Source organism: Fundulus heteroclitus, chromosome 2 (genome assembly GCF_011125445.2).
Source record: "Fundulus heteroclitus isolate FHET01 chromosome 2, MU-UCD_Fhet_4.1, whole genome shotgun sequence".
In the NCBI taxonomy this organism is placed as follows: Eukaryota; Metazoa; Chordata; class Actinopteri; order Cyprinodontiformes; family Fundulidae; genus Fundulus; species Fundulus heteroclitus.
In genome coordinates this window covers 39,714,852-39,727,121 of record NC_046362.1, presented here as the reverse complement: position 1 = coordinate 39,727,121, position 12,270 = coordinate 39,714,852, and the positions used below count along the sequence as shown (strand labels likewise).

At 46.7% G+C, this 12,270-nt stretch overlaps 1 protein-coding gene across 2 annotated transcripts; it reads left to right on the top strand.

Annotated features, from left to right (window-relative positions):
• The first annotated feature begins 2,143 nt into the window (after nt 1-2,143).
• Nucleotides 2,144-10,932, top strand: tat (tyrosine aminotransferase). 2 transcript variants are annotated; one of them, XM_012870396.3, is made up of 12 exons: nt 2,144-2,250; nt 4,430-4,686; nt 4,993-5,097; nt 5,200-5,267; nt 5,359-5,517; nt 5,918-6,056; nt 7,258-7,310; nt 9,079-9,231; nt 9,377-9,505; nt 9,907-9,990; nt 10,274-10,372; nt 10,443-10,932. In XM_012870396.3, the coding sequence occupies exons 2-12, from the start codon at nt 4,431-4,433 to the stop codon at nt 10,581-10,583; spliced, it is 1,386 nt and encodes a 461-aa protein (XP_012725850.2). In that variant the 5' UTR covers nt 2,144-2,250; nt 4,430; the 3' UTR covers nt 10,584-10,932. The 2 variants fall into 2 exon arrangements, with proteins under 2 accessions (XP_012725850.2, XP_021176181.2); XM_021320506.2 differs by lacking the exon at nt 2,144-2,250 and adding an exon at nt 4,237-4,262.
• Nucleotides 10,933-12,270: the final 1,338 nt, after the last annotated feature.

The window sequence follows — 12,270 nt, the reverse complement described above, 5'->3', positions numbered from 1 at the left end:
TAAAAGTTAAAATCAGCACCACAGTCCTGGGGGGGCTGAGAGCCACAGGCTGACCTTCTCCAGCTGATGTGGAGCTTTTGTTCTCAGAGGGCAGATAGTGGCGCTACGCACATATTTAGCCCACTGCTCGGTTCTGTAGCGCTCCTTCATGAGCTGACGGGTCCACTCTGCAGAGCAGAACCTGGCCGGAGCGGAGGAGGGAGAAGGTGAGCGTGACCGGACCTCTGCGGGCTGAACCACCGGCCCACCAGGGAGATGGAACCCGGGTCCACCGTGTGGAGGACTAAGGCCTCCCTACGGAGGTGCTCACTACCTCTGCGCCATCGGAACCGGCCCGATTCACAGGATCCACTGAGTCGACATTGAATTGGGAAAAAATGTATTGCAGTGGATGAATTAATATGTTTTCCCTAGGGCTGGGCAATGATTAAAATATTTAATCGCGATTAATCGCATTGTATTTACAAACTCCAAGAATGAATTCAAAAGTAGTATAAAGAGCACTTTTATTTTAATGTTCTGCTGCCATATGAACAAAAGTGTTGTAACATTTGTAGCACTTATTTTATACTGGATATTTTCAACCCATCTATTGAATTTAGTGCACTAGTTGATCTTTTCTTCATAAGAGAACAGCAAGCACTGCAGCCAAAATATGGCCTTTTTTGACCTGCTGTATATTAGCCAGTCCCTAAGCTTGATGTATCATGAAACTGTTGACCTTTTGGGTTTTGTGGTTTTTATTTTATTATTACAATTAAATAATAATAATAATAATAATGTTATGTTCATAGTGTTTTTTCGCTAATCCACCTCTTATATATTTCAATTCTTATGTAATTTTGTCTGTGTTGTGTGCACCTGCCTGTTGCTTTAATCCTATAAATTTCCCCGTCGTGGGATAAAAAAAGGATTAGCTAATGTTATCTTATCTTAAATAACACTTTTTAATATATGTACTGGGTTCTTTCAAGGTCTTAATTACATGTTATGTGTGGGCTCCAGTAACATATGATAGGTAATATCTACTTTGAAAGTTAACATGAACTGCTGCTGAAGATGACCACTGATCTACCTGGATGTTCCCTGGAGGACTGAAACGCCTCAGTCAGAGACGTCTGTGGGTCTGTCGGGGCAATGACAGAAGTTTCGTCTCCTGTCTCCGTTTCTGGGGCTCGACGTTTTCATGTTTTTTCACGTGCTTAGATAAATTTGTTGTGTTTCCACTGAAATGAACCGGCTTTTTACAAAACATACAGCTTGATTTCATTTACGGTATTAAAATAAAGCCAAACGGTGCTACTTCCCCTGTTCATGTTTTTTCGCTGCTGCGGTCTCTCTCAGCTGTTTGTTTGTTAAGTTTGTGTGAGAGCTGAGTGGGCGGGCCAGGCTGAGCCTGCGTGCTGATTGGCTGGCGCCGCTGAGCCATGTACGAGAGGGGAGGGGGAGCGGGAGAGTGCTGCCGTGACAGCGCGCTGCAGTCAGCGCGCCTGCTGACTGACACTGACTGAAAGCATATGAGCAACATGCGTTAATGCGCGATAAAATAAATATCGCTGTTAATAGTCTAATGAATTAACGCGAATTTAACGCGTTAACTTGCCCAGCCCTAGTTTTCCCATCTCATAATACCTCAGGCTGCATGTTCAGGGAGGTTCTCCTGCTGGAAGGAGAACCTCCACCCAGACCCAGGTTCTCCTCCAGGATGGTCATGATTGAGCTCCATCCATCGTCCCTTCAGCTCTGACCTGCTTCCCACAGCACCACGCTGCCACCACCGTGCATACTGGGGGCTTTCTTCCTTGTCCTGTGGACAGATGCTCCACCTGAGCCGTGCATCTCTGCAGCTCCTCCAGAGCCACCATGGTCCTCCTGGCTGCTTCTCTGCTCTGTGGCTCCAGCTGGTCGTCTGTGTGGGTCTGCAGCTGATTGTAATGATCATACGTTGATTTATAATGTCTGAAGCTTGCTCCGTCTCTCTCTCTCTCTCTGCCCCCCCCCAACAATTACTGGCCACAGGAGGCGGTCAGTAATTGTTGCCATCCTGAGGTGGAATGGTTCTGGTTAGCTTATGTAATAGGGGAGTAGGCAGCCCAGCCCCTCAGCCTCCACCAATGGGACCCGGGGAGGACTCAACTCCCAGTTTGGGGATTTTCCTTTAAAATAGTTCTATAAATGCAGCCGCTGCTGCGCCTTCCTCTTCAACACTGACGATAACCTGCACGGTTTGGGAGAGCGCAACATTTTAAGGTAATAATTTAATTTTTATTTGGATATTTCAGTTATTTTAGTGACCTGTTTAACAATGACTAGAAAAGGACCTCATACAGTTAAATGATGGAGGAAAAGCTGATTATGATTAGAACATTTATCCAAAAAAAACATACAAAGGTTTAATAATTTCTTATAAAAGTAAAGTTTATTGAGTACAAGTAAACATCAGATAACGGCTCGATCTGAGCAGCAGGAAGACCGATAACTGATATTAGTCACCTTAATTACCTTAATAACTGATATTAATCACCTTAATAACTGATATTAATTACCTTAATAACTGCTATTATTTACCTTAATAACTGATATTAGTCACCTTAATTACCTTAATAACTGATTAATCACCTTAATAACTGTTATTATTTACCTTAATAACTGATATTAATCACCATGATAACTGTTATTATACACCTTAATAACTGATATTTATCACCTTAATAACTGTTATTATTTACCTTAATAACTGATATTAATCACCTTAATAACTGGTATTATTTACCTTAATAACTGATATTAATCACCATGATAACTGTTATTATATACCTTAATAACTGATATTATTTACCTTAATTATGGATATTATTTACTTTTATAACTGATATTATTTACTTTAATAACTGATATTATTTACCTTAATTATGGATATTATTTACTTTTATAACTGATATTATTTACTTTAATAACTGATATTATTTACCTTTTACAACTGGTATTATTTACTTTAATTATGTATATTATTTACTTTAATAACTGATATTATTTACTTTTATAACTGATATTATTTACTTTAATAACTGATATTATTTACCTTTATAACTTGTATTATTTACTTTAATAACTGATATTAATTGAACCTCAAGGCTCTGAGCCAGGTCATAAACTTGTTATAGTATACAAAACTGCAAACTTTAATAAAGTGCATTTTATTCTGATTTATTTGTTTTGTAATCAAAGAGGCTGAATTACAAATAAAATATGGAATATTTGTTAAAATAAGCAAACATGAAATAGTTTCATGATGTCCAAATTAGAAGTTTATGAAACCACAAAATTAGAACAGAGAACATTTAAATAACAGAAAATAAAATGTCCTCAAAAGACACTTTATTTAAATAAAGCTAAATTAAAAACACGGTACATCCTCCTACATAACCAGGATCGAAGCTGTGGAGTAAAACACATTATTAAACCAACTTTAAACTGCTTTCTATGCTGCAGAAGAAAGCTGTAAAATGATTGAATTGATTCAAATATAAAAACACTAAAACAGGCAGTAAATAAGAAAAAGAGGAATGATCATCAAAGTCTGTGAGACGTGATTTCTTCCAGAAAAAGTGACGTTTTTAGTCTTTTGGGTAAAATAAAATTGCTGCCATTAACCAGCCCAGAGGTGTTTCTGCCAAACCTTTTCTGGAGTTTATTTCTGCTTGTTGGAGGAATAAATAATAAATAAATAACTTTACCAACTGAGTTTAATTTTATATTTAGTTATAATGTGTTAAACATGAAACTCCTGACAGTTTTCCTCTATTCAGTGAGGATCTTAGTCACAGAACAAAGAAATATGAGTCAAAAGAAATTGATCTTAATTAAACCCATGTTGGGAATATTTTGTATTTCTTTTATTGTGTTAATGATTTATTGGGTTTGTCATCACATATTTACTGGAATGTATATGTGAGGTGGTTAATGTTGTAGCTTTATTGTTTGTTTGTGTACTTCAGTATCCTCTGCCAGACCTGCAGAATAATGATACAAGGAATTTGTGTAACTGTGAAGCACCCAGTTATCTGTGATACATGTGACCAATTCTCTGAGTAGTGAATTGTCTGCATTGAGTGCCTGGAAGAGATGTGATTAAATCATTCTGTGTTATCTTGGATGCCATTGTTCCCCTATTTGATAAATAAAAAGAGAGGTGGTGATGAGGTTTGCTTCAGAGCGATGGAAGATTTGTAAAGGAGCAGATCTCTGTCGTTTCTCCTCTTGTGAGCAAAATTAACGTCTGTTGTCTTTCTTCCCTGTGTGCTGTTTAAGGAATGTTTTAGGTGCTTTAAACCTAAAACATAGGTGATGTTGGTAAAATATGAAGTATAGCGTAGAAGGACCTGGAGAAGGTCCGTCTCAGCTCTCGGCTCACTGTTTGTGCTCCTAGGATGGACAACAAGGCGTACCTGGTCCAGATGAAGAGCAGCGGAGTCCAGGGCCCGGCCAGAAGCGTCAGCGCCAAGGCGCTGCTGGGGAACGGCGTCCACGGCGGCCGGGGGCCGACCAAGACCAAGAGCCGCCGGCAGCGGTGGGAGGTGAAGGCGTCAGCCATGGCCGAGAACACGCTGAACCCCATCAGGGCCATCGTGGACGGCATGAAGCTCACCCCCAACCCAGAGAAGCCCATGATCTCCCTCTCCATAGGTGGGGCGAGCTGCGGGGGGGGGGGGGGGGGGGGGGGGCTGTGTTGCACTCGTACGAAATAGATGTGACATCATTTTAAATGGAAACACGGCACATCCTGAATACAACGTCAGAATTCCCAAGTCAAAACTTTCTAACTTTCTAAGTCAAGGTTATAAATAATAGTTGACTCTCATAATATAAATAATAGTGACTAAATTATCACAGATTAAAGATGACATTGAAAGGAATAACTGGCTTTTCATCTGGTTTGCGTCTGCATCGGGACTAAAAGCAGCTTTTCAGTGACTGGTTGTGCCGTTGCAGGAGATCCCACCGTGTTTGGCAACCTGCCCACAGACGGCAGCGTCCTGCAGGCCATGAAGGACGCCATCGACTGCCAGCAGTACAACGGCTACGCTCCCTCAGTGGGTGAGTCGCTGATCACATCAACAATGTCCCGCAGACGGAGGACGGCTTTCATCAGGTAGAAACGGAGGTTCTTGTCTCACCGCCGGTTCTGTGTGCTTGCAGGTTACCTGAAGAGCCGGCAGGCGGTGGCCAACTTTTACAGCCGCCCTGAGGCTCCGCTGCAGGCCGAGGTGAGCGTCTTCTCTGCTGACGAGCAGCCGGCTGCTGCTTTATCACCTGCTGAGCTCTGCGGGGCTACAGAGTAACGCGCCTCTCTTCCAGGATGTGATTCTGACCAGCGGCTGCAGTCAGGCCATCGAGCTGGCCATCAGCGTCCTCTGCAACCCAGGGGACAACATCCTGGTGCCCCGGCCGGGCTTCTCCTTGTATAAAACCCTGGCGGTGTCCATGGGCATCGAGGTCAAGCTCTACAACCTGCTGGTAAGGAGTCGGTGCCACGGGCAGAAGATCCCTCCTGCTCCACGATTAAAGGGACTGCTGATGGTCCGTTGAAGGACCAGCCAGTTCTCCTTGGGTTCCTGCATTGGTCCGAGGCTGAGATTAAGGCAACTTTTAAAATGACTGGAGGGTTGGAAGAGATCGTTGCCTTTTATCAGGTTCCACCGATAAGATGCTCAGATTAACAGGAGCTGATCCAACGTCTCTCTGCTTCCAGCTGCGTTTTATTCATGCTATAAATAAACGGGGATCAGACGTTTGGGTCAACATCTCCTCAAAGTGGAGAGAAGAATGTTTGGATGCGTGTTTTTCTCTAGTGAAGAATATCTGCAGGAATGGTTCTCCAGTTCTCCTAATCCAGGGACACTTTGTGGTGTTTCAGCCTGAGAAGTCCTGGGAGATGGACCTGCAGCACATGGAGAGCCTCATTGATGAGAGGACTTCCTGTCTGATCGTCACCAACCCGTCCAACCCGTGTGGTTCTGTGTTCAGCAAGGACCACCTGCAGAAGGTCCTCAGAGGTCAGCTGAGCTTCTCTGCTTTGATCAGAACAACAGCAGCGCCTGCTTCTCCTCAACATCTGCCTGCTTCTCCCGCTTCTCCTGAACATCTGCCCGCTTCTCCTGAACATCTGCCTGCTTCTCCTGAACATCTGTCTGCTTCTCCCGCTTCTCCTGAACATCTGCCTGCCTCTCCTGCTTCTCCTGAACATCTGCCCGCTTCTCCTGAAACATCTCCTCTGCCCGCTTCTCCTGAACATCTGGCCGGCATTCTCCTGAACATCTGCCCGCTTCTCCTGAGACATCTTGCCGCTTCTCCTGAACATCTGCCCGCTTCTCCTGAACATCTGCCCTGCTTCTCCTGAACAGCTGGCCTGCCTCTCCTTAACATCGGAACATCTGCCCGCCTCTCCTGAACATCTGTCTGCTTCTCCCGCTTCTCCTGAACATCTGCCCGCTTCTCCTGAACATCTGCCTGCTTCTCCTGAACATCTGCCCGCTTCTCCTAAACATCTGCCTGCTTCTCCTGAACATCTGCCTGCTTCTCCTGAACATCTGCCTGCTTCTCCTGCTTCTCCTGAACATCTGCCCGCTTCTCCTGAACATCTGCCTGCTTCTCCTGAACATCTGCCCGCTTCTCCTGAACATCTGCCTGCTTCTCCTGAACATCTGTCTGCTTCTCCTGCTTCTCCTGAACATCTGCCTGCGTCTCCTGAACATCTGCCTGCTTCTCCTGAACATCTGCCTGCTTCTCCTCAACATCTGCCTGCTTCTCCTCAACATCTGCCTGCGTCTCCTGAACATCTGCCCGCTTCTCCTGAACATCTGCCCGCTTCTCCTGAACATCTGCCTGCTTCTCCTGAACATCTGCCTGCTTCTCCTGAACATCTGCCCGCTTCTCCTCAACATCTGCCTGCTTCTCCTCAACATCTGCCTGCTTCTCCTCAACATCTGCCTGCCTCCCCTGAACATCTGCCTGCTTCTCCTGAACATCTCCCCTCTTCTCCTGAACATCTGCCTGCTTCTTCTAAACATCTGCCTGCTTCTCCTGAACATCTGCCTGCTTCGTCTTAAACAGCTGCCCTGCTTCTCCTGAACATCTGCCTGCTTCTCCTGAACATCTGCCTGCTTCTTCTAAACATCTGCCTGCTTCTCCTGAACATCTGCCTGCTTCTCCTGAACATCTGTCCGCTTCTCCTGAACATCTGCCTCTGTCTTCCAGTGGCCTCCAAAAACTGCGTCCCCATCCTGGCTGATGAGATCTACAGCGACATGGTGAGCGGCTCTCAGCTCCAGGCTGGTGTTAGTGGTGGCGCAGGTCAAACTCACCACTGGGGGGGGGGGGGGTTCAGTGGGGTCAGTGGGTTCAGCGGGGCCAAACAGAACCCGGGTCTCTCTCTGGCTTCCTCAGAGCTCGTTGTGAAAGTGGGCTCTCTTCACGTGTAGATGCCTCCTCCACAGATGTTGTAAGAGCTGAAGGTTGTGCAAACATGAGCAGAGATGCACAAACAGACGTTCACAGCTGCAGCCGGGCTGCACGGATCAGCGGGTCCAAACTTTATTCAAAGATCTATTTATAGTCTGAATGCAACCAGATCTCATTAGAACGAGGGGGAAGAGGAACATCAGAACTTATTTCTGTGGACACAGAAGGAAAAGCCGTGAATAACATCCTGGGTCAAATGTTGCTGTCAGAACCTTGTCTTACATTTATATCTTCAGTGATCCGGCCTCATGTTTAATCCTTTAAAATGGTGAATTCAACTTTACTCTGAAGGTTCTGGGAGTTTTTCTTTGGACTTTTAGGCTTTTTTAGAAGAACGTTGCTCTGTTTGTTCATCCAGTGAAGTCTGACCCAATAAGAACCAATCAGAACCCAGTTTGTGAACTCAGGTTGTATCAGAGACAGGAAAGCTCGCTAGCAGCTCTCTGTGGTTCCTCTGATCAGTTCTGGACCAGTTCTGGACCAGTTCTGGACCAGTTCTGGACCTGGTCTTCTGGGTCAAACTCTGACTATTGTGAAACGATGTCATAAACTCAGCAAACTGCTGCTGCCGCTTGCTGTGGTCTTCCTGCGACGTGCGCAGTTTGGAGGTGTGTGCTCTTCTTTAGTTGTCGGGCCGCTTCCACACGGACCCGGGTCATCTGGACCTCTACTCTTGAGTTCTCCTAAATGTGCTTCAGAACCAACCACAGGTTCTAGGCCTGCTCTGGGTTTCCTCTTTTTATGTGTCTGGACCCCAGAGAGAATCTAAAGTTAATGCAAAGACAGAAAAGGTTGATCTTGTGAATTCTGTTCCTTCGTGTCCGTGTCACAGAAATCCACGCAGCAGCGTTTGTGGCTTTAAAATCAGAACCGTTAATCAGAACCAGGCCAGGATGACTTTGCACTTTCTGGCTGCCAGTCTCCCTTTGTGGGGGGGGACGGGGGGGGGGGGGGGGGTTCTGGACGGGAACTCTGCTCTGCATCACTGCTTTCCTCCAGCTCCTCTGGGAGTCTGCGTCTTCCAGCAGCTTTTCATCCCTTTGTTTCTGTCTAAACTGCAGAACTATGCGATGACGCCGCCCCGCGGCCCATTGGCCAGAACCGGGCCGGGACGTCACAGCGGTCCCGCCCGGTTCTGGCCAATGGGCCGCGGGGCGGTGGCTTGCTGTGCATCACTCCCAGCACCGAGCTTTAATGAGAAACAGCTTTGCACGCTGCAGTAAGTGGAGCTTCTCACGCTCACGGCTCCCTCCTTCCTCGTCGCAGTCAGAACCAGTCAGAACCAATCAGAACCAATCAGAACCCAGTGTCTGAGCCACAGGAGCAACAGAAAGTTCTGGAAGCCTCTAACATGGTTTGAGGAGTTTAACGGAGCCCTGAACCTTTTCACATCCTCTGACCTCTGACCCCTGAGTGTTTTCTGGGCCGCACCAACACAGAATGGACCCAGACGTGTTGAGCCCCTCAGTAACCCGACCGGACCAGAGAGTCCGGTTGAGCTGGACCAGCTGGCGTCCCTGTCGGGTCTGATCTCTTCCTGTCTCCTCCGCTCCGCAGGTTTTCCCAGGATGCAGCTCTCCCTCCCTGGCGTCGCTCAGCAGCGACGTTCCGGTTCTGTCCTGCGGCGGGCTGGCGAAGCGCTGGCTGGTACCGGGCTGGAGGATGGGATGGATCCTCATCCACGACAGGAATGATATCTTTGGACCTGAGGTCTGGCCTGTTTTGTCTCTTAGTTCAGCGTTTCTGGTGCTGCAGCAGCTTTAAAGAGTAGATGTTCTAAATCTGTTATTTATTTAACGTCTGCATGAATTACTAAACAAGCCGGTAACTGATGAGGACAGTTGGCCTTCCTCAGATTCGCCGGGGGCTGGTGAAGCTGAGCCAGAGAATCCTGGGAGCCTGCACCATCGTCCAGGGGGCGCTAGAGAGCATCCTGAACGACACGCCTCAGAGCTTCTACAGCAACACCATCAGCTTCCTCAAGGTAAAGCACAGGCGGAGAACCCATCTCTGCTTCCCAGCATGCCTAGCGCTGCCCAGCGGGGACAACAGGTTCTCCTCATCCACGGGTTCTCCCAGCAGGAGATCTTAAAATAAACGCGGTCAACTCTTCAGATTTGTTCATAAACACCCTGTGGAAACCTTGGTCTTGATTCTGGCCCAGATCACCAGATCCTGGTTCCTCTCAGAAGTTCTCCTCTCTGCAGGGTTTCCACACCATGCAGGTCAGACGGTGGACGTGGTAGAACCGGTTCTGTGTTGCTGGGCCAGACGTTCTGGACCATGACCCATAAATCCTCCCTGCTCAGCGTTCTGTCTTATAAACACTTCCTGTTTGCACATCTGGTTCTTCTGATTGGTCCGTTTCTTCTTCTTCTTCTTCAGTCAAACTCAGAGATCTGCTTCAAGGAGCTGTCCAGCGTCCCGGGCCTGAACCCCGTCATGCCCTCAGGAGCCATGTACCTGATGGTCAGTATGAACGCAGACGGCTTTACTTTGGATCGCAGAAATCCTGAAAAAAGCTAAATTTGATCCAAAGTTACAGAAACAGAGGCTGGCATCAGCAACTAGCCGTGGAGAGATTGCTGAGCTGGACTCCACAGCAGTGGTCCTGGTTCTAGCCGGGCCTGGGGGTCCTGCTCCTAAAATGAACGGATGTTTAGCGGGGAACGTAACGAGGTTCTAAAGAGGACAGCAGCTCCTCAGGACTGCTTCAGATTAAATAACAGAAGGTTTGTGCGCTGTGTTGCAGGTTGGCATTGAAATGGACCACTTTCCAGACTTTAAAAACGACGTGGACTTCACAGAACGTCTGGTGACGGAGCAGTCCGTGTTCTGCCTGCCTGCTTCGGTAAGACCATTAACAAGTGACCCAAAAACAAAGCGTGAGCCCAGAAAGTGAAATCTGCGCTGGCCAACAGGCGTTCGAGTATCCCAACTTCTTCCGCATCGTGGTGACGGTACCGGAGGAGCTGATGGTGGAGGCCTGCTCCCGGATCAGGGGGTTCTGCCAGCGCTACTACAGACCCCCCAGCTGCGACGGCAATGATCTGGACCAGTGATCCGGCGGTTCTGAACCGCTCGTCCACTCAGGACGGATCCATACTGGTGGTGGCGTCCTGAGGAGACCTTATATTTATATTTTATACAGCCAGCATTTATTATCCTCTTTATTTAAATGCTTTCAGCGTCTGAAGGTATCAGGTACAAAGTGGGCGTGGCCCGGCTGCTGTTTGTCCTCCCGTCCGTCTTCAGAACCGGCTTTAAGGGCAAAATGGGCTTCAGATCTGCTTCATCAGAACCGTCCCTATATATGGTCCTATGTTGTGTCCAGTTAATGAAACTATATTCTCTGTGTATCATAAAGTCAGTTTTAATGTTGTTGTCTAATAAAACTCTGACATGACTGGAGTTGAAGCGTTTCTGCTTTATTTAAAGCTCGTTATATATATAAAGCTCTGGGATCACTGCACACAGGAACAGTGATAAGAAATCTCTCAGGGTTAAAATCCTGAAGGGAAGAATTATGTGCTGGTTCATCAGACCACGCCTGGAGATCCAACAAACCGGCACCCCAGCAGGGATTTGGGTTTTGGAGGATCAGCTTCAGCTGCTGCCAAGGAGCTCCTTCCTGTTTCTCTGAGATGATCTCAACCCAAAGTCCTCATCTGGTCCTTTTTCTGGAGCTTAGAAGGAGCTGCTCTCTTCCTCATCAGAGATTTCTATAGCCTGATATTGTCATCCATATATGGTCCTGGCTTCCTGTTTCAGTGACCTTTCACCGCCGCCTCAGGGTTAAAACAGCCCAAGTTCAAACACGGGATTATTTCAGGTCAGTCTGATGTCATAAAGGTCTTTTCACATCTGTGTAAATACAGCCCAGTCCCTCCAGATGGGTACAGAACTGCATAACAAATGTATAAATTACAGGTAAATCATGATGAAAACGTGACGTCACTTGTTCTCGCCTTCCTCTAGATTTCCAAACTTTGCATGAAGAGGGTTGAACTGACTGAGTTTAGCTCAGAGCAGCTGCTGCTGACGCATCTTCTGCTTAATTCAAGCCAATTTGTAAAACAGAAATTTATGACAAATATTGTCTCAAGGCACCTTAGAAAAAACAAAGAATTCACTCACACTGACAAATTTAGGATTCATTTAGACCAATTACATCCCAGTTATCAAGCAATGGAGTTCAGTTTATCCTCCAGGTTGGTGAGAAAGTTTCCTCTCTAAGGAAACCCAGCAGGTTGCATCAAGTCTCTCCAAGCAGCATTCACTCCTCCTGAAAGAGCGTAGAGCCACAGTGGACAGTCGTCTGCATTGTTGATGGCTTTGCAGCAATCCCTCATACTGAGCATGCATGAAGCGACAGTGGAGAGGAAAACTCCCCTTTAACAGGGAGGAGAACCTCCAGCAGAACCAGAACCAGGCTCAGTGTGAACGCTCATCTGCCTCCACCCACTGGGGCTTAGAGAAGACAGAGCAGAGACACAGAAAGCACAGAAGCTCACATTGACCCAGGAGTACTTTCTATGTTAGAGAAGACAGAGCAGAGACACAGAAAGCACAGAAGCTCACATTGACCCAGGAGTACTTTCTATGTTAGAGAAGACAGAGCAGAGACACAGAAAGCTCAGAAGCTCACATTGACCCAGGAGTACTTTCTATGGTAGAGAAGACAGAGCAGAGACACAGAAAGCTCAGAAGCTCACATTGACCCAGGAGTACTTTCTATGTTAGAGAAGA

Excerpts from the sequence above, each read along its gene's own strand:
- tat (XM_012870396.3), top strand. The coding sequence starts at position 4,431 with ATGGACAACAAGGCGTACCTGGTCCAGATGAAGAGCAGCGGAGTCCAG. Across the intron at positions 5,268-5,358 it reads AGGCTCCGCTGCAGGCCGAG|GATGTGATTCTGACCAGCGG; the intron begins GTGAGCGTCTTC and ends CCTCTCTTCCAG. Across the intron at positions 7,311-9,078 it reads ATGAGATCTACAGCGACATG|GTTTTCCCAGGATGCAGCTC; the intron begins GTGAGCGGCTCT and ends TCCGCTCCGCAG.